The 24,947-nt window shown below is 63.4% G+C and overlaps 1 protein-coding gene across 1 annotated transcript; it reads right to left on the bottom strand.

Annotated features, from left to right (window-relative positions):
* Positions 1 to 9,512: 9,512 nt before the first annotated feature.
* Positions 9,513 to 10,508, bottom strand: NEUROD4 (neuronal differentiation 4). The gene has a single exon (XM_009959747.2). The coding sequence runs from the start codon at positions 10,506 to 10,508 to the stop codon at positions 9,513 to 9,515; it is 996 nt and encodes a 331-aa protein (XP_009958049.2).
* Positions 10,509 to 24,947: the final 14,439 nt, after the last annotated feature.

A 24,947-nucleotide genomic window follows, 5' to 3' on the forward strand; every position in this document is an offset into this window, starting at 1 on the left:
GGAGGATGAAGAGGGTTACAGCTCCATCTGAGCCCCCGTAAGGCAAAGCCTGCTGCATTATATCCTAATCCAAGAGGCCTTGGGGACCACGACTCTAAGTGGAGGCTCTCTAATCCCCTCCCGTAAATGATACAGCACTAACTACCCCGATGGGACTCTGGCCACATCTGGTAGGAGAGCCTGCCGGGAGTGCCCGGCTATACCTTTTGCTAAGAGGATGAGGCTGCAGAGGGGAATATGCTAAACGATTTATGCCGTGGCGCTTTTTTTATCCGCCACGATCAGATGTCTGAGCTGGCAGGACGGGATCTCCATCTGGATGTACGGCCCCAGCCCTCGGCTTGCTCCCGCAGCCCGGGCAGCATCCCTCCTCGCTGCCAGCCCTGGAGAAGCACCGCTGGGGTGCTCCAGCAGGCAGCCCGGCGTGGATGCTGCCACCACCCTTTCCCGGGGCTCAGCGCTTGAAGGGGGGCAGAAATGCCCCCCGCTGATGAGCCCCACGCACTGCTCCATCCCCCGGCTCAGCACACAGCCACGGGGCTCAGCTCTGCGGTGAGGGAGACACTGTCCTGGGCAAGGGAAACTCCGAGGTGGCTCAGAAATCCTCTGTCCCACCTTCGAGCCCCAGTTAACTGAGAAAATGACCCAAAACCAGCCAGCCCGCGCGTGCCTGCGGGCTCCGTGAGCAACCAGCTGGAAGGGACCCCGGGGCAGCGTCCCCCTCCTCCCCCCCAGCCCACCGGGCACGCAACGGAGCGGGGCCGAGCCTTGCCATGGTCAGGGTAAGAGGCCAGCCAGGGCTTAGGTGCGGTAAACCCTCCTTTGACAGTGATTCACCCTGAGGATGAAAGGGCTGTGGAGAGAGCAGAGCCCCCCCCGAGGAGCTGGGGAGGGGGTGCAGAGCCTCGCTGGCAGCTGGGCTGGGGGTCCACCCCCCGGAGCAGAGGTTAATGAGCGAGCGGGGCCGGGAGCCGCCGCGGCCGTTAGCCCATATGGGCACGCGAGCGCTGGCAGGAGCACGGGGGGGGGGGGGGGGGGGATCGGCACGTGCCGGCGTCGTGCCCCCCACGTTTGGGGTGGCAGAGCCCCCTCTCCTCTTGCGCTGCCCCACTTGGTGTTGACGCCCCAATCCGGAGCTGGTCCCCTCATCCCTCCCGCATCCCTAGGGATGCTCTCCCACGATCCAACAAACACCACCGGGCAAACCCAGGACCTTAGCGGGTCCCCCGGCGGGGTCCAACCCCCCACAGCGGAGAGGGTGGGGGGGCGCAGCGAGGACCCCACACCCGCCCGGGGCGCTGCGTCCACCCTGGCCGTGGCACGGCGAGCGGGCAGGGCTGCCGGCGTCGCCGGACCGCAGCTGGGTCCGGCCGTTGGAGAGGCAAGCCGAGGTCGCGTCCGTTGCCCCCGAGCTTGGGCTAACGGCCGGGAGCCCGCTGGGCCCCCTCCGCACCTTTCTCCCGCTCCCCGCGGGGACGCCGAGCAGCCAACTGTTCCCCGCAGAGGCTGGCGGGCTGCAGCCCGGGCTAATCCAATCCATCAGGGGGGTAATGAGCTATGAAAGTGCGGATTCAATTAAGGGGGATTGCGACGGAAGGCAGAGCCCGGCGGCAGACGGAGAAAGGAGCCCGCTCCCCTCTGAAAGGGTCCATCTGTGCCGCCGTGTCCCGTCTTTGTGCTCCCTGAAAGAGGCGGCGAGGCACAAAAGCGGCGGCGTCCCCGCCGGGCTCTGGTGCTGCACGAGGGTCCGGTGATCCCAGCAGCCCTTGGAGGGGGGGGAAACTGAGGCACGGCACGGTTAAGGGAGCAGCTCGTGGCGCCCAGGGCAGGGTTGGAAGAGCGAAAGCGTGCACCCAGCTCTCTCGGTGCTGGTCGCAACCTCGTTGGCAGGGGATTTCGTGTTTATTTGTGAGTGAGGTGGGTTTCGTGCAGGGCTGCTTGTGCAGGAGACCTCCTCCGAATAGCCCAGCGTGGCTGCTTGCCCACGGACCCACCCGGAGCACGGGGGGCGCTGCAGGAGGCAGGCTGAGCCCCCAGCTTTGGGTTAGTCCTCAGGGCTGGGCTGGTCCTGGTGGCACCTGCCTTTCGGTGCCTGTCCCCTGGCCCAGGGTGACATCTCAGTGTCCCCCAGCCTCCAGGTACCTCCAGGGCCGATGCTGGCTTGGGCATCTCGTGGGCACGTGGCTGAATCCGGCAAGCTTAATCCGTTGCAGAAACTGGCGCTGAGTCACCGTGCAGGAGGGACAGCAAGAATGGGACCCTCGGGGCTTGCTGGGGTCCGTGCCTCAGTTTCCCCTCCGGGAAGATCTGGAGAAGGTGGCAGTGCCCTGGGTGGGTGCGTGCGGGGGTCTTCAGCACCTGCCTGCCCTTGGCTCACATCTCTGGGACTCTCCCTGCATCATTTGGGCTCGAAATACCCCCCGAGGCCTCTTCATCTGAGAGGCTCCTGCCTGATTACAACTTGGGAGGGATTGGGCCGGGAACGAGTTTAAAGACGGGATTATTCCTGTACAAATTCTGATTAAACCGTCCCCAAACCCTCCTGCTACAAGATTAAGCCGAGCTCTAATCTCGCCCGAGCAGCAAGACTTCGTCAATAACTCCAAATCTCTCCGCTGTTAGTTTATCTGGTGGGGATTAAGCTGGGAGGTCCCTGAACTTGTATTATAATATTAAAAAAAAAACCAACCCAAACCTCTGTGTGTGTGTGCTGGCCACGACAGCCACCATCTCCCACGTCTCAGTCAGGGAAGGGGCTGAATGAAATGCTCGGTGCCACCCAGACGCCAGCGCGGGCTCCAGGGATTGCCCAGGGCTGCCTGTCCCTGCCCGTCCCCGCCTGCTCTGCCACCGGGATGGGGTGTGCAGCCCTGGTCCTGGCCCAGCGCAGGGCTGCCAGCTCCCGCAGGCTGACTTTGGGGTGCTCCAGGCTGCCAGCCCTTGCCGGGAGCCCAGACCCTCATCTGCAGGACACAACTTACACCCCGACAGCAGCCTGGCCGGTGGCCACGGCCCTCGGCAGAGCGGGCTGTGGGATGGCCGCGGGCTAGCACAGCTCGGGGATGAGCAGCCGCGTCCCCACGAGCTCTTCTGGTGGCCCAGGCGTTTTCCATCCACTCCACGGGGCTCAGGTGCAAGTGACAACCCAGGAACGTCCCTCAAACGTGACCTCTGGGGCTTCCAGACCAGGGCAGACAGCGGGAGAGGGGGAGAAGGTTGAGGTGCTGCATGTGGCACCCTCCGAACCGAGCCCGTGGTCCTCTCTGAGCCCGGCCACCGCTCCCTGCACGCCCAGCTGGGGTTAAGACACAGTTCATGGTGGCATCTGCGTCCCCTTCTCTCTGCGTGGTCACAACACGCTGGCTCAGCTCTAGACACCGAAGAGGGGTTCAGGAAGGACGGGGCTCTGCGGGAGGGGTCCTTCTGCTGCTGGAAGCTGGCACGGGGTTCGTATCGCCCATAGGTTCATCAGTCAGGGATGTCCTGAGATGCCCCAGCGTCCAGGGGAAGGGGGGGACACCTCTCCTAGCTGCGTGTCAGTCCCTCTTGGTCACCCTGAGCTCCTCTCGGGGTCAGCCCAGCCCACCAGGACCCACACCAGCACCAGGGTAGGACCGGGAGGTCCCCGCTATGAGCAGGACCCTCTGCCAGCCGCGAAATCCCTTTGGGGGCCAGGAGGACACGCAGCACCTTCGGAGCCCGCGCTCTCCCTGGATCCCACGGCAAGATGGGGATGGGGAAGGCTGGGAGAGCCGGAACAGCCCCCCGAGGCGAGGGATGCTCCGGCGCTGGCCGCGGCTGGACCGAGCAGATGCCGGGGGAACGTTTCCCCTAATCCCCTGGACCGGTCCCCGCTGGGTAAACACTCTGTACAGCTTTGCAAACAGATTGAACCGCGGCTGATCTGGAGCGCGGCAAAGAGCTTAGGGGCTCGGCGGAGCCAGCACCGGGATTTGTGCGAATGACCCACCCCGCGCCGGCGGGAGGCTCCGGAGGAGCCAGCGGGATGGGGAGCCCGGTGCCAGCTCCACCAGGCTGGGTGTGGGAAGGGGATCTTGCCCTTCCCTTGGGTCTCCTGGTCCGGGCAGGGTGCAGGGGGTGGAGCAGGGTGGTGGGGCAGCCACGGATCCCCGGCGAGAGGGGTGAGGTTCGGCCTTTGGAAGCTCGCAGGGCACCCCAACCCGGGACGTGCCGCACGGCAGCGAAGGCCGGCCAAGCGCTTCTCCCAGGCATCCATCCCCACAGCGTCCATCTCCAGCGCTGTGGCGTCGCCTGGTCCTCCTGCTCCAAGGACCTGGGTGGCCAGAGCTGCCCGCATGCCGCTCCAGGGCTTGCTGGGATGCTGGGGGGTTGGACTGGAGGACGCTGAATGGCGCAGGGATGGGGACATCCCGTGCGCAGGAGTTACCCAGCTCCGCAGCCACGTCCAGGAGCAACAGCTCGGACTCAGGGAAAGAAGAGCCTGGTCCTGAAGGCTGCAAACATGCGAGTTGGTTTGCAACCCATGGCGCGAGCCCGAGGGGCTCGGCTTTGCACAAGCCCGGTTTAACCCTTGGTGCCTGCAGGGTGCCGACAAACCGCGACCTGGCACATCGCAGTCTCCCCAGGGTCAAGCACGGTGCCACCGCGTTGATCCTCTTGGGACCAGGCACAGCTCTTCTCCCACTGGCCCACACTAATCGGCAAGAAAGTTAGTTGCCAAAATCTGATGTCCCCCAAGGGGGAAAAGACGATTAACTCAAGAATCAACAGTCTGATATTTCGGCTTAGTGGGAAAATCCTTGTGGTTTCCCAAGCTGGGCACATTAGGAGCTCAGTGGCTCACAGTGTTATCAGATTACAAACAATATCAGAATTACAGCTTTTAAATCTGGGGTTTAAAAAGACTTAGCAATTATACAGCTCTGGGCACTCCCACCCCGCTGTGGAAACCAGGGCGACTTGGAGCCAGCACCCTCGGGGTGAAGAGTTGCTCCCGACTGTGGTTTTCCCAGGGCAAGGTGGAGAGTCCCCTTCCACGGACACCACCACCGTTGACCAAGCCGTGTGTCCCACTGGTGCTGGATGCCCCAACCGCTGCCACGGCAATGCCTCATTTGGGATGGGGGATGAAGCATCCCTCCCCTGGGGACTTCTCCGGTTGCCCAGGGAAGGACGGGGTAGGAGGTTGATCCCAGCTCGCCTTTTCAGCTCTGATGGTCATCCTTCACCTTGCACGTTCCCCAGCTGGCTTTTTCCCTCCAGTATCCTCAAAAAAAAAATAGTCCTGGTTTTCAGCCAGCTCCCCCAAGGATGGGGCTGGCTGCTGGGGTGCCAGGGAGGGTCTGGCTCTGCCATCCGAGGTTACTTCCACATAGGCCTGGATGGAGACGCTGGTGGAGTTTAAAGCAAAGCTTTGGGAGTCTAAGAGGTGTCTGGAGCTGTCCCTGCTCTGCATCCAAAGCCAGCGCTCACCCAGCAATGGGAGACACCGGAGCTGGAGCATGAGGAGAGGACTGACCATCAGAGGTTCCTCATAGTTGTCCCAGCCTCCCTGGTCCTTCTTCTACGAGAAAGAGCATCCTCCAACCCCAGCTGTGTCGTGTGGGGAGTTTTTAACAAGGGCTCCTTTGTCTTAAATACTAATTAGTCGTTAAGTCCACAGAGGTGCAGCCGATGGACTCGACTCACAGGGCTCAGCTCCCGGGCACCCACTTGTCCCCAGCGTTTCCGTGGGTCCTCAGTAGGGCTGGTGAGAAGCAGCGCTGCCACCCCAGGGCCCCTTCCCAGCACCCAGACCCTGCCTGCCCCGTCCCCGCCCGGGCTGTGGGACCTCTCCCAGCCTCCCCCCATGCTGGGAGGAGGTGGGGGGTGGGGGGCTGCGGGGACCCGCCAAGGCGTAGGGTGGAGAGAGACCCCCATCTCAGCCACCCAGGGGGCAAGAGGGGCTTGCCCCATCGGCTCCCAGGCTGCGACGACGACGGGGAGCGTGTCGTGCAGCGAGCGCGCCAGTTCTCAGCTCCTCGCCACCCCAGGAGCCTCAGCGGTGCCAAGCGCCCGTGTCCTGCAGGGACACGGCGGGGATTTAACCAAGCCCAAGTGCCAGCCAGCGAAGCCACGACCCTGGAGCTCCTCATGGACCGCTCACCCCACGCAGGGGTATTCCCTCGCCCCCGCGCTCGTACCAGGGGGCCAGCTGCGCTCTCGCACGCCCGTGCACACACGCAGCCCCGCGGGGGCCGGCGCAGGAGCAGGGCAGCATTTGCCCCAGCCTGGCACGGCTCTCCCTGCCCTCTTGGCACAGGCTGGGGCTGCTGGAAGGGGCGATTCCCCTGCTGTCGGGCACACACGCGCCCGGGGGACCTGGCACCGAGACGGGCTTGGCCACCGGCCAGCGAGCGAAGAGCTGGGGGGGCCGGGGGGGAAGCCAGGGGCACAGCTGGACCCTGGGCACCAGCCGCTGTCCTTATCCCGCTGCTCCCGGCGCGTCGTTGCGGGGGTCACGCTGCCATCGGGTGCGTGGTTGGGGGGCTGTGCACACGTGTCCGGGGTGACGGTTTGCACCCATGGCCGTAGGCACCCAGCGCAGAGAGGTGCGGGAGGGCTGTGAGTCTGCGCGTGCCCGCGCAGCCGTCCTGCCTCCGTGTTTGCACGCGCATCTGTCCCCGTGTGCACGCGCGTGCGAGCCTTGGAGCGTTTAGGACGTGCGTGTGAACGTATATGTTGTGCGCTACATGCTGGGAAGGGTCTCCCCACTTCCACGGGCTGCGATCGCCCCCCAGCCCACGGTACAGACCAGGGCAGGGTAGGACCCCTCCCCAGGGAGATGCACCCCCAGGCAGGTGCATCCCCAGGCTGGTGTATCCCCAACCCAGCCCGCTCCCCAAAGCAGCGGCTCCCCTCCTGCTCGGGGGGCACACACGAGGTCCCCTCTCCTCTCCAGCCCCCTGCCCCGGCTCCCACCCCCTGTGCAGTCCAGCCCTGTCCCCTCTCGGAGCCGCAGCGTCTCCCCCAGCCCTTCGCCACACGGCTGCAGCTGCGGGTCCCCCCCGAGAGCCCCCCGCCCTCGCCCCGCGTGGGGCAGCGGCAGCCGTGTGCCGGGCACAGCTTGCGGGGACGAGGCGCTCGGCAGCTCCCACCGGGCTCCCGGCAGCAGCCGGCGCGCGGGGCTGGGGGACGGAGAGGCACTGAGCTGTGCGAGGCCACGTGGAGCGTGGGGTCCCCACGCGAGGGGCCGCGGGGAGCCGAGGCCTCGACGGCCGCCAGAAGCTGCTTCGGGTTTTGGGCGCAGCTGGGAAATGGGGGGCTCGTGGGGGCTGGGGCACGCACACCCCCCGCTCTCGGCCCCCGTGGGGTGAAGTCAGGACCCACGTCCCCCATGCTGTGCCTTCACGGGGGCGGTGGGACGCACCCCAGCGCCTCGGCACGGCCGCGGGGGCAAAGCCCAAGAGCGCGCGCACCCGCAGACCCGCGCGTGCCAAGGGCTGCCTGCGCGTGAGCGCGCACACGCGTGTCACACGCGTGTGCGCGTGCCTGCGCGGGCGCATCCGTGTAGGTGCACGCGTGTGTGCGGGTCTGCGGCGCCACGCGCGTGACTACGGGCACGGTGCGTGTCTACACGTGTGTTGGTGACGTCCACCCCGCCGCCGCCGGGGCCAGGCGGGCGAAGCCCCGCAGCCGAGCCCACCGCCCCGCGCCTCTGGAGGTGACCCTCGCAGGGGGTCCCTTCCCCGGGAGCCCCCCTGGCCAGTGCTGGTCCCGTGGAGCCCAGCCCCAGCATCGGGCATCCCAGCTGGACCCCAGCACGGAGCAGCGTTCGGATCCTCTGGCTCCCCCCAGGCAGCCCCTCACCACCACCGGCACCGCGATGCTGAAGATCACAGAAAATGCTGTTTGAAACAAGACCACAACTTTATTTGAGCTAAAACCCCGATTCTGCTTTCTTTACAAAAGGATAAACATTTGCTCTCAGTACAAAAGGGAAGAAGCCCCAGGACCCAGGGGCTGGGCAGGGATCTCCGGAGCTCAAGTCATCTCCAAATTCCCAACTCTATACAAAACACCTCTGCAAAACAGGGAGGTTTGGCCAGCCGGGCTCGCAAGGCCAGTGGGACATCAAAAATAGTTGCCTGGATTTTCTTGAAAACAAAAATAGTTGCATAGCCTTTAAAAGTTATTGCTCATCTAGAAATAAGGGACGAGTTGGCAGCTGCCGGGCGCCATCAGCCTCCAAAACCCAAGAAATGGCCGTGTTAAATATGTAGCTCAACATTAAATATGTAACCCCTTGGTTAAATACTGGGTTTCATCACCAGAAAAGAGACCGTGAGGGCAGGAAGAAAATAAATTAAATAAATAATGGCTAATAAATAATCCTGGAGCAACAGCACTGCAAAAACCACACGTCTCCACAAAGCTAACTCCAACTAAGCACTTGGAAGTCAACTGGAAAATGAGGAGGTTATTTAGCACATTCCACATTTCATGTAAAATGGAAGGAAATAAATTAGACCCCACGCACAGAGTAAATAATAAATAAAGCAGGGAGTGAAGACACGCTTCTTTTGGCAGGGTGTGTTCAGGACACGGACCGTGATAAGCAACACTACGAACCGCAAGAAGACGTGGTCCTAGTCAGGAGCAAGGGTTCAGCTGAGAGCTCCTCCTCCAGCCAGGATTTTTGTGCTCTGGAAGGTCAACAGTCCCTGAACGAGGTTTCGAGATCCGTGTGCTGATAATCTCGTGCTGGTTGTAGGTCACAGGCGAGGTCGGAGGCTCAGAAGAAGACGGGCAGCGGGGCTCGGCGCAGGAGGAGAGCAGTGGAGGGATCATCACGGAGAAGCTCTGAGCCTGGCCGGACCGTGCCATCTCTGCATGACACGGTAGCAGCAGAGATGAGGTTCTCCGTTGGGTGGGAAGCTTCAAGGAGGAGCAACCGTGTTGGTCTTCTGCAAGTGGTCCAGATCATTCCCACCGCTGCCAGCCCGCCTGGCCGTGGCTGGACTGGGAAAACCACGACCCCATCAGAGCATGTGGAAGGGGACCAGTTGGTCATCCTGAGGGGCAGGAGGGGCTTGTCTCCACCTGGTGCGAGGCAGAGGTGCGCCCGCCACCCCAAGGAGGGAGGAAAAGGAGCTGTAACGTCTTGGCGATGGACGATCCCAAGTGCTGGAGTGCGTTCAGGCGGAAGGTCCCGCAGGGTGAAGCCACCTTCGTGAGCATCTCTGGGGGAGAGGGAGCGGGAGGCAACGGCTCAGCTTTCGGCAGTGGCTGCTCAAGAGTTCGGCTGGCGAGAAGGTTCACGTGGCTCCTGGGGACAGCTCGGAAATCAGCGAGGTGGCACCAGTGCAGACCCGTTGGGAGAGGACGGGAGGGACAGCGAACCTTCCCCAGCGACGTCCTGCAGAGATGCTCAGAGGTCTCTCACCCCGTGGTGGCGATACCCTCGCTCCAGTTGTGTCCGTTCTCGAAACAGCTCCACGACACGCCTGAACTTCTCTCCGCGTCGAGAATTTGGGTCGAACTCCGCTTTGCTATTCGTTGAAGATGGCGTTGAGCTGAGGCCCAGCCACGTGGTGTGGGTAGGACTCGTAGCTCATGTCTATGGGGATCTCGTAGCGGGGCACTGTGTTTTGGAAGTGAGAGGCATGTCCGTGTGCTCCGGCCAGGCTGACTGAGGGATAGTGGGCCATGAAGGTGTAGGATTTATCCAGGTCTGGAGACCCGTCTTGCTTCAAGGAGAAGTTCCCGCTGATGCTCAGGGGCGGCGTCAAGGGACCCTCATAGGGGGGAGTGGTGCAGTCAGAGGGATGGTTTCCAAAGGAAGCATCTACCAAGCTCTTGAAGGCCGGAGGCTTTAAATGCAGCAGATGTGTTTCCATGGTCCCATAGGGTGGGCTTGGGAGCCCTGGGGACTGGTAGCTGAAGGAGTGGCTGGATATGGCCGATTCACACACCGGGGACTTTTCTTCATGCTTCTCCAGGAACAAGGTCTGCGGTCCCAGCTGCAGGCAGCCAGCCACCAGGTTGCTGGTGGGCTGGGACAAGCCCTTGCAGAGCATCTCCACAAAGCTCTTCCCTTCAGGAGTCTGCCCCGTCTCGAGCACCTCCGACAGAGCCCAGATGTAGTTCCTCGCAAGCCTCAGTGTCTCGATCTTGGACAATTTCTGAGTCTTGGAGTAGCAGGGCATCACCCTCCTCAGGTTGTCAAGAGCATCGTTCAGACCATGCATCCGTGTGCGCTCCCGGGCGTTGGCCTTCACCCGCCGGGCCCTGAACCGCTCCAGCCTCGCCTTGGTCATTTTCTTCTTCTTTGGTCCTCTTCTCTTCGGCTTTTCCCCATCATCCTCTTCCTCTTCTTCTTCCTCGATGCTGTCGTGCTCTTCGTTCAAGCCAGGCATCAATCCAAAAGGACCTTGCCTGCTGTCCTCTTCCTTCAGCTCATCTTTGGAGCTCAACGTTTCCTCCATCCAGGCTTGGGTGCTCACAAGCTCCGCCATCTCTTTGGGCTTGGCGTACGTCTTGGTCATCTCTGATCTCTGCAACAAAGGGACAACGAGACGTTAACGCATTCCAGCAGGAGAGTCGCTCAACACGCTGAGGGCATTAGGAACTGAGGTCAAAACCATCTTCCAGAGACATCAATTGCTCTCTGTCCACCCATTGTACCTGCAGAATCTATTTATCCACCACCTATCTATTTATCGACCTACAATAATTTCTGGTGAACTGTCTGGGGAGCCACTGAAGCCTCTCCCTGGGGACCAGCAGCTCTTTTCCAGGGCTCAGGGCTTCCAACAACTCCAATCTGGGGTTATTCCCACTCATGAGTCCCTCCCCTCATGGCTTCAACCCTGATGGTCGCACTGTGGGTTGCAAAGGGGAGCTTGAAAGCAAAGTTCCTCTGCTGAGCTGCCTCTGGAGATTTTCCTGCCCGAGCTCTTCTGACCTGAGCGCATTCGCTTGAACCTTCGTTTCCCTCTGCCGTAACGAACACGCTCACACCGCCCAAACCAGCCTGGGTTTCATGTTAATCAGCCCCCCAAATCCTGTCATCGGCCCTGACTCATTTAATAAAGCTTAGCATCTAAGCAGCTTTGCTGAAAGTGTGCTGCCCAAGCCCTGGCTCCCCTGCCCCTGGCCACCCCATGTGGAAAATCCCACTTTTAATATGCGTGATGGGGCTCGCGGGCTGGATTAGGGTGTTAATTGCTGCCCACGGCCATTGCATCCCCCAAGGACCATGTGGCCCCAATTAACTCTTCGGAAGAGTCACAGGGGTCTGTCAGACGCTGGGAAATCTGGTGGGCGAAGGTGGTGAAGGAGCATCTTTGGGATGAATGGATGGGTCTGGCTGAGCCGGGATGGAGCTGGTCCAAACACCTTCTGCCAGCGCCCTGGTGGGACCCCAGGGCTGCACCCGCTCTGCGTGGTGAGAGCAGCCCCGAAACGGCTGCAGATCTGCTCCAAAACCCCTCCAGGCTGCAGTCTCGGGGTTGCTTTCGCTCCACCCTTGGGGACCTGTCCCAAATGCAGCATCCCTGCCTGCAGCCCCCATCCCTCACCAGTTCTATGCGCCAGAATCCAGCCCAGAAGAAAATCACCAGGTTTGGGGCTCTGCTCAAGAGGCGAGCCCACCTCTTACCCCCTTCCCTGCACTTCCCAGCGCAATATTTCCATGGAAATGTTTCAGAAGGTTGTCTCTTTGGAAATCCAGTCTGAATTTTTAGGGATTTTGATCTCTTTCCCCCTCCAGAATATTGATTTCTTTTTTTTAAAAAAAAAAAGGGGGGGCAAAAATTAGACAAAGAGGAAATTGTCACTCTGGTAGTTTCCCAGTTTCCCAAGTGAGGTGGTGGTGGGAACCCACTGTGAAATAGGAAGCTCGTCCAGCCCCGTTATTTTGGATATCTTTCCTTTTCAAATGTCTCCATCCCTCATCATCTGAAAGAACCACATGAAAAAGCCTGCTGTAGCCAAAAAATTAATTTTCAAGTCAGGATGGCTCAGCTCACAGCGGAGGGACATGCCCTCCCTTTGTGTCACCAGGCACCGAGCTCCCATCCCAAAACGAGCGGGTTCAATTCTTCCTCCTCTCCTGTAGGACCAGGAACTTGGTTTCACTGGTTTCCTTCCAAGGGACTCAACCCTCCAGAGGAGGACAGTTGGTTCAGGACAAAGACTGACCAACTCCAGCCCTTCACAGCCCCTGGTATGAAGACCCTGACCCCGGACAGGGCCACCCAAAGCAGAAGAAACATAGAGGGCTGAGGAGGAGGATGCAGGCAAGATGCTGGCACAAGAGCCAGGGTTGAAACAGGCAGCTGGGGCCAGGAATTCGTCACAGAGAGGAGCAGGAGGGATGAGACACCCGTGAAAATTAGGATTTTCTTGAGACCTCTACCCCATGTCCTGCCTGGGAACGCAGCAGGATGTGGCCCAGCTGTACATGGACCCGGTGGGCTCTGGCTGCAGGGCGGATTAAAACCCTCCAGCTGCTCCATCAGCTCCAGCACGGCCAACTGGGTGGCTATGGGAGCACTGGTGTCAGCTGAGTCCTGAACCCGGGGCTGCCCAGAGCTCCCAGTCCCACTCACGGTCCCCGTCCCTCACTCGGCCAACTGGGTTGGGGGAGAGGGGATGCACTGACACGGTTTCGGAGGGGGGAAATCGGCTCAAGAGCAGCCCTGCAGCATTGGCACAGACCTGGAAAAGTGGGGGGGGGGGGGGGGGGGGGGGGGAGGCAGGGAGGTGGGGGATGCTACTTCCCTCCCTGTTGGGGTCCTGGCCCCGGGCAGGACCTGCTGGGGAAGGGGCTGTGCTGTTCCGGGAGGGTAGAAGCAAAAGCCGGGGGCTGGGGTAGGTCCTTCATCACCTCCATCCCCTTCATCACCTCCAACCCCAAGGAAATCCCGGCCCGGACGTGGCCGGGGGGCGGCCGGACCCGCTGCCAGCCAGTGCCCGGCTCCGAGGCAGGGCAGAGCCCCCCCAGCACGGGGGTCCCCGCCCGGCCCCGGGGCTGAGGCTCCATCCCCGACGGCTGCGGGGAACTGGGGGCGGGGGGGGGGGGGGGGGGTGGCCGGCTGGGGCTCGGTGACGCCGGCTCCATCCCACCCTTCGCCCTGCATCCCCGGAGGCTCCCCTCGAAGGACGCTGACCCCCCCCCCCACCCACCCACGGGAGGGGTCCCGCTGCTCCGCCGTCGGGGCAGAGCCCCCCAGCATCGTCCCGGAGGGTCCCCCGGGGAACCGGGAGCCCCGTCGGAGGAACCGACGAGTCCCTTCGGGTCCCCCGCATCCCCGGGGGTCCCGGTCCGCCCTTACCTGGGCACCGGAGAGAGTCGCCGCTGTCACTTGCCCGGGCACATGGTGCCTCCAGCCCCGGGGGCGCGGGCAGCTCCCGCCACGGCGGCACCGGGAGCGGCACCGGCGGCGGCCCCGGCGGCGGCAGCTCCGCTGTCGGGCGGTTTTGAGAGCTCCGCGCTGCCGGCGGCTCCTGCCCGGCCGCGGATCCCGCGTGGCTCCTCCCACGGGGGGAGGTGACGGAGCCCGGCTCCTCCCGCCACCCCACAGGGACCCCGACGGCAACCCTGGGCACCCCTGGATGGGTGGCCCCCCCGGCTGGGCACCCCCAGTCCCTGGGCACCCCTGGATGGGTGCCCCTAGAGGAGCATCCTCGGGTGGGTACGCTGGCCAGGGTGCCCTGGATGGACACCCTTGGGTGAGCATCCCTGGACCAGCACCCTTGGATGAGCTCCCTGGGGTGAACACCTTAGGATGGGCACCCCTGGATGAGCACCCCTGAATGGAGACCCCTGGATGGGCACCCCTAGGTGGGCAGCCCTGAATGGGGACCCTTAGATGGGCACCTCTGGATGAGCACCCCTAGATGGGCACCCCTGAATGGAGACTCCTAGGTGGGCACTCCTGGATGGGCATCCTGGAGCAGTACCCTTGGATGAACACCCTGGGGTGAACACCTTAGGATGGGCACCCCTGGATGGGCACCCCTGAATGGAGACCCCTGGATGGGCACCCCTAGATGGGCAGCCCTGAATGGGGACCCTTAGATGGGCACCTCTGGATGAGCACCCCTAGATGGGCACCCCTGAATAGACACCCCTAGGTGGGCACCCCTAGATGGGCACTCCTGGATGGGCACCCTGGAGCAGTACCCTTGGATGAGCACCCTGGGATGAACACCTTAGGATGGGCACCCCTGAAAGGAGACCCGTAGATGGGCATCCCTGAATGGGGACCCATAGATGGGCACCCCTGGATGGACACCCCTAGATGGGCACCCCTGAATTGAGACCCCTAGGTGGGCACCCCTAGATGAGCACCCCTGGATGGGCACCCCTGAATGGGCATCCCTGAATGGGGACCCCTAGCTGGACACCCCGGATGGGCACCGCAGCTTGCCCAGCGCCAGGACAGACCCTGCCGCACAGCTCCCACCGCGGGGGGAGTCCCCCAGGGGGTCCCCAACCCACAGGCCAAGCACGACGTGACGGTGACACGGGGCTGCCAGGCTCTCAGACTCGGGTGTCATCACCTGCCACCCCCCCCTTGGCCGGGCACCGCTGTGGTGACGCCAGCGCTGGGGCGAGCCGGGGGGCCAGGCCCTGGGCGACGCTGGCTCCGGCCCAGGTGCTGGGGGTGGGCGCGGGGGCTGCGGCTCCCTCCCGGCTGTAATGAGAGACCAAAGGGGGAGTAATTAGTGGCTGGTAGAGCCAGAAGGGGCCCGGCTGAGCTCTCCGCCGCTCAGACAAGAGAAGGGGCCCCGGGCTCCGCAGCCCGCGGCTGGCAAGAGGGGGTGATGGAATAAGATCCCCCCCCCCATTAATTAAGAAACGGGCGTTACGGGTCGCTTTGCTCTGCCCCTCGGACCCAGAGCTCGGCTCCTCCAACCGCAGGAGCTGGGGAAGGGGCTGGGCTGGGACCCTCTGCAGCAGCGAGGCTGGAAGTGGGGCACGGCGGCGGCGGCACCCCAAACTTCATCCTCACCCTTACTCCATCCCTGCCGGGACTCTGATCCCGGAGCTCGGCATCGCTGCTTGGGAGCCTCCCCCGCACGCGCCAGCCCGCAGGACCCTTCACGTTAATTTAGAGCTCTTGCAATCATGTCTTTGGCAGCCTGGGATTACGGGGAATACTAATTAATTCATTAGTGGATTCATGGCTTACTTCCCACCGCCGGGCTGGGACGGGCAGGGCAGGCAGGAACAGATTGCGGCCAATAAATCTGCCTGTTGCCACACCGCCCAGCTCGGCGACGGCTTCGTCCCCTCCCTGACAGATGGCTCCAACAGGTCCAGGCACCCGCACAAAGAGGCCGGTGGGCGCCCGGGAAAAGGCGAGGTGGAGACTTGGGGGGGACACACACACACACATACAGACACAGCGAAACCTCCCCCCGCCCCCCCGGGGGCTGGCGGTGACCCCCTCGGGATGCCGGGAGCGGGAGTGACCCCTCGGGAGCGAGCGGGACGACGGCGGGCGCATTGTCCGCGGGCCCCCGCTGCCTTTCAGCGCCCGGCCACGTGCCGCTGGCTAATCCCATTGTGCGGGGGGCTTCGCATCTGGTGGGGTTACGGGCGGCTCTGCCCCCCCCCCCCCCCGGGATCGCTCTCGCAAGATGTTCCACCTTCCCGCTCCCGCCTCCGGCGCCAGCCCCGGCGACGGGCACCGCAAGCCCCGCGATGGGGACCTCGGTGGGCAGAGGGTGGGGGGCTGTGGCTGCGGGGGGGAAGGTGCTGGGTGGGCGCTGGGGGTCTCCGAGGTGGATGGGAGGGAAGAGCAGCCGGGCCCCACCGTTTACCGGCTGGGCTCAGCCCCACATCCAGCCCCCAGGACACCAAGGCTGCGCTGGGGGTCCCCGAACCCCAAGCTGCGCCCAACCCAGGAGCCTCCCAACTTCTCCAAGAACCTCCCCCCCCACCGGCCATGTGTCCTTTCCTTGTGTGTCCTGCTCCCCGACACCCCCTGCGTAGCCCTCTCATTCCCTACCTGCCTTTCCATCTATCCCAGGCATCCTCCATCCCTCATTTAACCCTACCACCTCCCAGGGGTTATCCCCTCAGGTCCCCCATCCCCTCAGGTCCCCCATCTCCTCAGGTTCCTCACCCCCTCAGGTCCTCCATCCCCTCTGGTCCCCCATCCCCTGCAGGTCTCCCCCATCTCATCCTGTCCCCCCCATCGCCTTCCCGCCACCCCACATCCCTCCCAGCTCTCCGTTCCCTGGGCACTGGTGGCTCTGGACACCGGCTCGTTGCCCCACACCCATCTCAGCTCGGGGACGTGGCGCAGGTTCCCGTCACCCTGGCTATTCCCACCCGTGCCTGCTCGTCCTGAGCCTCAGTTTCCCTCTCTGCTCTGAGCAGTGCAGACCATGAGGAACAGACTGCACCGTCCCCATGACACCTAATGAAGATGTGGCTTGTCCACATTACCCCCATCTGTTGGCCACACCAAGATGTCCCTCACCCTCTGGCCCTTCCCCGGTGCTCTGCAAGGAAACCTCCCTTGAAAGCATCATCCTTCTCAGATGCTCCACATCCTGGGGCTGTGACCGCAGGGGGCAGGCTGCAATACTGGCAGGACTGGGGCGATGTGGAGGACTCGGGGGGGACCTGGAGCAGGTGCTCCCAATGGCTGCAGGACTTGCCAAAAGGAGTTAGATTTGGGGTGCTCCACCTTGGTGCTGCTCCACCTGGATGATTCTCCACCCTGGGATGCTCCATCTTCATGATTCTCCATCCTGGGATGTTCCACTTTCGTCATGCTCCATCCTGGGATGTTCCATCTTGATGATGCTCCACCCTGAGATGCTCCATCTTCATGATGCTCCATCCTGGCATGCTCCGCCTTCATCATGCTCCATCCTGGGATGTTCCATCTTGATGAGTCTCCACCCTGGGATGCTCCATCTTCATGACGGTCCACCCTGGGGTGCTCCACCTTCAGGATGCTCCAACCTGGGGTGCTCCACCTTCATGGTGCTCCACCCTGGGATGCTCTGTCTTCATGATGCTCCACCCTGGAGTGCTCCACCTCAATGATGTTCCACTCGGAGAGGGGAAGAAGCCACCACTCACACACTCCTGGCAGGTCACAAACCTGCACCTACAAGGGGTAAAATCTGAGGATGATAAGAAGGGGAGGAAGCTCATCCCACCCCTGTCCCCATGTCCCACCAGCACCCTGGGCCACCACCCCCTGCCCCAGCGTTTCTCTCTGTCCCCTAATCCTCCTCACCAGCCCCTGGCCTCGCCCTGGAAGGGAGGGTAATTGCCAGAGTAAATATTGTGAGAGGCGATTGCCGCCCCGGTGCCGGCCGCCCACCGCCCCCGCGCCCGGGCTGGCATTCCTGGGCCTGTGCGGAAACGCAATTACCGCGTATTAACGGGGTCTCATTTAATCCCGGCAGCTGCGCCCGGGCTGGCTGATTTGCATGACACTGGGGAATGCAATTAAAGAGAAATCAGGGGGCCAGGGGGGGCCCAGCGGGGCGGCGGGGGGCCGGGAGGGCTGCGGCCAGCGCTCGCTGACCCGTGTTAGTCAATTTGAGCGATGGTGGCACCGGGGAGAGGTGGCGGAGGGGGCTGTGACAAAGGGACGCTGTCCATGGGGTCCCCCCGGCAGCTCAGGTTTGGGGTTCTCCCAACCCCATGGACACCATCCTGGTGGCCTGTCCATGGGGTCCCCCCGGCAGCTCAGTTTTGGGGTTCTCCCAAGCCCCACGGACACCGTCCTGGTGGCCCAACCGTGGAGTGCAGTTGGCTGCAGAGGGGGTGTCACCGCCCTGATGGGTGTTGGCACTGGAGAAGGGCCGTGACAGGGTCTGGGGACACTCAGTGGGAACCAGCCATGTCCCCAGCTCTCCTCCCGCCTGCTGGCTGCCTCCTGCCCCCCAAAACCCCCAGGCAGAGGGCACAGAGGACAGGGACACCCTGTACATCCCGATGCTTTGGAGTGCTCTGGAGATGTCCGGGGCTGAGCCTCTCACACATCTCCCTGCCTCAGTTTCCCCAGCCCAGGAGGCAGGCAGAGGTGGGATGCTGAAGTGCCCAGATGGACCCGGAGACACAGAGGGGCTCCGGCACCCCCTGCAAGCGGCGAGGGAAGGGCCACAACCCTGCTGTCCCCTGCGAGCAAGCCCCCCGCTCAGTGTGGGAGCCGTTCCCAGAGCAGCTGCTGGCTCGCTGGGCTCCTGGCTGCGGGCCCAGCTGGGAGAGCCCAAATTTGCTCCCAGTTGCCTCCAGCGCCACGGAGCTGGCAGGGATGCCCAGGCGTCCTCCTCCCGAGAGCAGGGCTGCACCCCAAAGCCGGGGGACGCTGGGGACGGTGATTTTTTTTTAGGGGGAGACATCTCCATCGCACGCAGGGGACAGCGAGTGACACCCCAGCCGCGCTGTCCCCTGGTCCCTCAGCCCGAGGGAAGCCAGGACGTCCCCGTGGCTCGGTGGGGACCCTGTTCCCAGAGCTCTCTGGAAAGGAGAGGGGGGCAATGCCCAGCACCTTCTCCAGAAAAGGGTTTATCAGGGCAGGGAAAGACCCTTTTGCTCAGCCCTGCTGGGGCAGAAACCCCCCAGGGCTCAGCCCCGAGAGGGGCTTTTCCTGCTGGGAGCGGGGCCACACCAGCAGGCTCATAGTGGGGGTGACCTGGGTGGGCTGTGGACCCACGAACCTGGGTGCTGAGGAGCAGGATCCAACCCACCCCATCCCCTTCCCCCTGCCCCGTGCCAGGCAGGGTCCTGGGGGTCCCCACGCTGAGAGCAGCCAACGTGGCACAACGGCTCCTGCACGGAGCTGCCCCGCATGGCACCATCGAACTGGGGGTGCGGGGGAAGCACCCCGCCCCGCTGCTGGGGTGCAGGGCTGTCACCCCCAGCCCCTGCTTTGCATCTCAATGAAGGCTCCCAGGTTGGGTTCATTTGGCGATGCTGGACCCGTGCTGGCTCCGGCGACATCTGCTCGTGGGCAGGGGGCTGCTCATGATTTGGGGGTGCCACTGGAGACCCCCCTCCGCTCCGTCACAGCTCTACAGGGGGGGTCTCCAACCCTGGGCAGCCCTTTGCCCTCCCAGGCTGCCTGCGAGCAGGACCATCATCTTCTCCTCGCTCCTCTGCTTGCTCCAAAACTCCCCGGGGTGCTCAGCCCAGGGCCCAGCCCCTCCCCTGCACCCTGAAATTTCGATAACGAGATATTTTCTTATATGAGGGCAGCAGAGCAGCCCCGAACAGGCCCCGGGTGACGAGCGGGAGCCGCACAGCTCTCGGAGGAAGAGCCACGGGCTGCCCCAGGTTGCTGCAGCGGCGATGGCACACCCGGCTCTGGGAGCCCCCCGCGTCACCCCCGCTGCCCCCAAGCACCGTCACCCCCCAGGGAACGTTTGCAGCCCCGTCACACGCGTGTGCAACGGTGCAAAGCCACCAACGGAGCTGGGCGAGCGCTGGCTGCGCATCCCCGGGCGGGAGCTGACATCTGCTGGTAAGAAACCTCAGCAGCCGACAGCCCCGTGGGGGGCCCTGTGCCCCGCTTGGGGGGCTCGCCGGGCCCGAATCTGGGCATCGCCACGAATTTGGGGGAAACGAGAGCGTGTCCGCGCAGAGGTCTTCGAGCAGGAGGGGTCAAGGAAACCTGCGCGTCCTCCAGCACGTAGGGTTGGAGGCAGCACGGCCCTGGGGGTGCTGGGCAGGTTTGGGGAGCCAGGACATGGGGCACAGCACAGCCCTGGGGGCACAGGACAGTTTTGGGGGATCAGGACATGGGGCACAGCACAGCCCTGGGGGCACAGGACAGAACTGGGGTTCCAGGACGTGGGGTACAGTGCAGCCTTGGGGTCACAGGACAGATTTGGGGGATCAGGACATGGGGCACAGCACAGCCTTGGGGATGCTGGGCAGATTTGGGGTTCCTGGACATGGGACACAGCGCAGCCCTGGGGTCACAGGACAGTTTTGGGGGATCAGGACATGGGGTACAGCACATTCTTGGTGATGCTGGGCAGATTTGGGGTTCCAGGACAGGGAGCACAGCGCAGCCCTGGGGTCACAGGACAGATTTGGGGTTCCAGGACATGGGGCACAGCACAGCCCTGGGGTCACAGGACAGATTTGGGGCTCCAGGACATGGGGCACAGCACAGCCCTGGGGTCACAGGACAGATTTGGGGTTCCAGGACATGGGGCGCAGCACAGCCCTGGGGTCACAGGACAGATTTGGGGCTCCAGGACATGCCGCCCCACAGCAGCCCCAGGGCTCCCACCGCTGCTGCCTGTGGCCACCCCTGCCCCGAAACCCTCAGGGTGGGGACCAAAGGACCCCGTGGGGGCATCGGCGAGGTGGTGCTGACCTCTTGGGACCGGTTCCATCCCAGCCGAGAGCCTCTTGGGCTCTGCCCGGAGCCTGTCCCCGAGTCCCCAGAGCCTGGAGGTTCCTCCTGGGACCCCCTGTCCCTGGCCAGGCTCTGCAGGAGGAGGAGGAGGAAGAGGAGGAGGAAGATGCCTTGGCACAGGCGGTGACGCTGCTGCCTGGACGGCGACCACGGGCCCCAGATGTTGAGCTGCGGGCACGGCTTTGCCGGGAGCTGCCGTCTCTGCCCGTTTGGCAACCTCCTCGCCCAGCTGCTGCCCCCTCTCCTCCGGCTCCGCAGCCGGGGCCACCGTGTCCCCCCTCCCTCCCCGGAGCATCCCTGGACCATCCCCCGGGACCGCCGGCAGCGAGGAGCTGCCATGGCACCTGGTCCAGCTTGGCCCCGGCCCAGGCGTGGAGATTTGCCGGATCTGTGCCGGCTCAGGGAAAGCATCCCTAGGGAAGAGGAGCCCGGGCACCTCTACGGGCACCGGGATCCAGCCGAGGGGGGACTTTGCTGGAGGAGCGACGGAGGGGGACGATCGCCAGGGCCAGCGCCCGGCATCCCCAAGGATGCCCGGCCTCCCCGAGGAGAAAGGGACGCTCCTGCAGGGAACAAGGATTGGCTGAGAATTTACAAGTAAATCCATTAATTAGTTTGTGAGCTAAAATTAATTAGAAATAGGTCCTCTAAGGGCTGCTGCTCCGTGTCGGGTCGTTAGGTCCGGCTGACAGCAATAGCAGTAAATTGAGTTAACTGAAATAATCGCGGTGACGTCTCCCAGCCAGCTGGGCCGGCTCCAGGCGCGGCTCCGAGCTCCAAATTCAAACCGCACATGGAAGCTGCGGCCACGGGTGCTCCTGAGGGGACCGGAGCGAGGGGTGACGTCCTGGGACGCCGCGGTGTCTCCTGATGCCATCTGCCTGCTCCTCGCTGGGATGCAGAGCCAAAGACCCTCCGTGAGCTGCACCCTGGGAGCGCGGCCGGACCCGTCTCCTGCCTAGGGATGCTCCAGAGCCGGAAAAAAAAAGACCCTCTGAAGCCTCAGAGCTCTCAGATGGAGGTTGGTCTGCCAGTTCCCCAGCTCCAGTACCCTCCCAGTGCCCTTCGCTCCAGTTACTGGGGACCCTGCCATCTTTTTGGGGGTCATCATCTCCCAGGCGGCGACATCCAGGCGGGAACCTGCAGCCCCCCAGCATCCTCGCTCCGAGGTTTTTCTGCTCAGCCGAACCCGGGTGCCCTTTTTAAGGTCAGTTCTCGAGGTTTAGGGACAACGCCACACCTCGCTTTGTGCGGCAGGCAGACACGAGCGAGCCTTTCACGCCGGATTAACGCCGCCAGGCGCGAACCCAGGAGGGCTCTGTCAGCCGGAGTCTAATTTAAGCTCCGCTCCATCCCCAGCAAATCCATCGCTAATAACGCACGAACCCACCTCGGGGAACAATTACGGGGCGAGGAGCTGTCAGGAGTAACTTGTGCCATCTCCCCGGGGACATCCCACTCGGCGGAGAGTGGCAGCACCGCCACGTCCCAGCTCTCAGCATCCCCGCCAGGAGCCTTTTCCTGGGGAAAAAAAAAACAAAAAAAACAAAAAAACCTTAAAAAAAGCTGTGTTTTAAGATGAGATTTCTCTCACCTGCGGTGAGAAGCTGGAGGTGGCCGCTGCGGTTGTCACTGCATACATTTGCCCACCCCCTCGGTGGCTGCCTTTGCCATCTGAGAGCTCCTGTGCGCTCGCGCGACGCACCTTTCCCCTGTAAAACTGTGGGGAAAAAAGCGTTTTATTTACTCAAAAAAGCTGCCCAGAAATGCCAGGAGGGAGGCGGCGGTGAGATGTGCGCAGCAGCACGCACCCCTGCACCCAGCTGGGGGAAGAGCTGCCAGCCAAGGCGAGGAGGAGGAGGCAGCTCTTCGCACGGGGACGAGGTGTTTGGCTGCTCCAGGAGGCGCTGGGTTTATTCCCAGAAGGAGTTTATTGGGGAGAAAACCAGTCATTTAGGGCAACCCACCGTTTGGCTGCTCCAGGAGGCGCTGGGTTTGTTCCTAGGAGTTTTTTGGGGAGAAAACCAGTCATTTAGGGCGACCCACCGGGAGCGAAGAGGTGAGATGGGGCGGTCATGGGTGACCAGGTTTTGTCCGTCCTCCAAGCCAAAGCAAAGCCGTGACACTCTTCCCACCGGTCTCCCACGCTGGAAACCAGTAAGCACCGGTTTCAGCAGCGTGCCCTGGTTGCACGTAGATTTGGGGGTACAACTAAAAGCTGCACCCCCCCGGAGCTGAGACCTGCTCGAGAGCGCTCCAGGCTTATCCCGGACGGAGCCGTGTCTCTCCGGAGCATCCCACCGCTCCAAAAACATGTGGAGCTTCTCCCACCCCCGTTCCCGAGAAGATCACCCGCTTCCCACGGAGCTGCCAGCATCATCCTCATCGCCATGGCGACCAGGCAGACCACCCCCCCCACCCCCCCCAGCCCTGCCACAGGCAGGTTTTTGGCAGAGGGGGGGGTGCCAGAGTCGCAAATCCGACACGCCGCCCCCCCCCCAGGACGCCCACGCGTGGGCATGGCGGCAGTTTGGACCTGGGGCCACGGCCAGGGGGGTCCACAGCTGGGGACAAGGACACCCTGGGTGGAAGGACACCCCCCCCAGCGCTGGTGATCCCCCCCTCAGGGATGAACAAAGGGAAAGGGGTGAAAGCCGTTCGCCCCCAGGAGGACAGAAGATGCTGGATGTGGCAGGGGTGGCCAGCCTGTCCCCATGCACATCCCCCCCCGGCCACCCAGTGTCACCTCGTGTCACAGCCCGAGCACCAGGACACCCCAGAGCATCACCACCCCTGCGCTGGAGGAGGGGACACCGAGCTGGGGGACCCCGAGAGAGGCCCATGTTGCCCTGGGCTCCTCCGTGGGAAGCAGTGGGGTGGTCTCCAGGATGGGTAAGGACTGAAGCCCCGTGTCTGTGGGGCTGGTGGGTGTCCTGGGACCATCACGCGTGGGGCTGAGCTGTCCCCAGTCCCCTCCATGCCTCAATCGAGGCGGGGGGAGGCTCAGTTCCTCCACAGCAGCCCCCTCCAGCTGGCAGCAGGATCATACCCTGGACCAGACCACGGCTTCAGCCCCGCGCGGCCACGGGTGACGGGCAAAGAGCAGGCAGGAGGAGACAGGCAGCAACGAGGGGTTTGCTTTATTGGTAGCTTTGGTCCGGAGCGATGCACGCACGCGGCGCGAGAAGAGCCGTGGGATGAGCTGGGAGTCGACCAGAGCCGGCAGCAGGGAGCTGCGCCGTGCTGCTGCAGAGCCAGGGATGCTCAGAGGGAGGAGGGGGGACGCATCCTGCTCCCCCGGGGAGCACGCTGGCACCCGGGGGCCAGCCCTGGGAGGGAGCCTAAATCGTACCATGGAGGGGGAGCCAGTCCTGGGTCCTCCACGGCCCCAAAACCTGCTCAGAGTCGGCCCTCCCAGCCCAGCGCTGGCTCCAGGCGAGCCACCGCGGCACGCGGGGACGTGGAGGTCCCTGGTGTGGGATGAGGGGAGGGCTGGTGGGATAGCGGGGAGGTCTGGTGGGATGGTGGGGAGGTCTGGTGGGATGGTGGGGAGGTCTGGTGGGATGGTGGGGAGGTCTGGTGGGATGGTGGGGAGGTCTGGTGGGATGAGGAGAGGGCTGGTGGGATGGTGGGGAGGTCTGGTGGGGTGATGGAGAGGTCTGGTGGGATGAGGGGAGGGCTGGTGGGATAGCGGGGAGGTCTGGTGGGATGGTGGGAAGGTCTGGTGGGGTGATGGAGAGGTCTGGTGGGATGGTGGGGAGGTCTGGTGGGGTGATGGAGAGGTCTGGTGGGATGAGGGGAGGGCTGGTGGGATAGCGGGGAGGTCTGGTGGGATGGTGGGAAGGTCTGGTGGGGTGATGGAGAAGTCTGGTGGGATGGTGGGGAGGTCTGGTGGGGTGATGGAGAGGTCTGGTGGGATGGTGGGGAGGTCTGGTGGGGTGATGGAGAGGTCTGGTGGGATGGTGGGGAGGTCTGATGGGGTGATGGAGAGGTCTGGTGGGATGGTGGGGAGGTCTGGTGGGGCGACAGGGTGGTTTGGTGGGAGGGAAGGGTGGCTTGGTGAGGTGACGAGGAGGTTTAGGTGCTCAGCGCTCAAGGCACGAGCCAGGCACGGTCCTGGACAGCCATGGGAGGTGGGGGAGGGCTCCCAGTGCCCCAGGAAAGCATCCCCCCACCCAGCCCCCAGCCCTGGAGCTGCATCCCAGCCAGTGCCAGGACACCCCATGTCCCCAGGCTCCCCTGGCAAGGAAGGGACTTACTGTGCTGGCTGCTTGCTGGTTACCTGGAAGAGAGAAAACACCAAAGAGGTGAGACCTGGCCCAGTCCCACCATCCCACTCTCCCAGGAGCACCCAGTCGGCCCCCCAGCACCCACCCCCCTACGTCCCCCGCTGACATCCAGCACGGCGGGGTGGGAAGGAGCTGAGGACACCTCTGGGGGCGGCAGCATTGCTGTCCCCAGTGACCACGGCAGAGCCCTCCTGTCCCCCACCGCTCACCCAAAGAGGCCAGAACTCAAACCCTTCACCAGTCTGTCCAGGAGATCCACGAGAAGGGCCAGAAGTCCTTGGTT

The sequence above is a fragment of the Leptosomus discolor genome, chromosome 27 (genome assembly GCF_034619465.1).
Source record: "Leptosomus discolor isolate bLepDis1 chromosome 27, bLepDis1.hap2, whole genome shotgun sequence".
Lineage (NCBI taxonomy): Eukaryota > Metazoa > Chordata > Aves > Leptosomiformes > Leptosomidae > Leptosomus > Leptosomus discolor.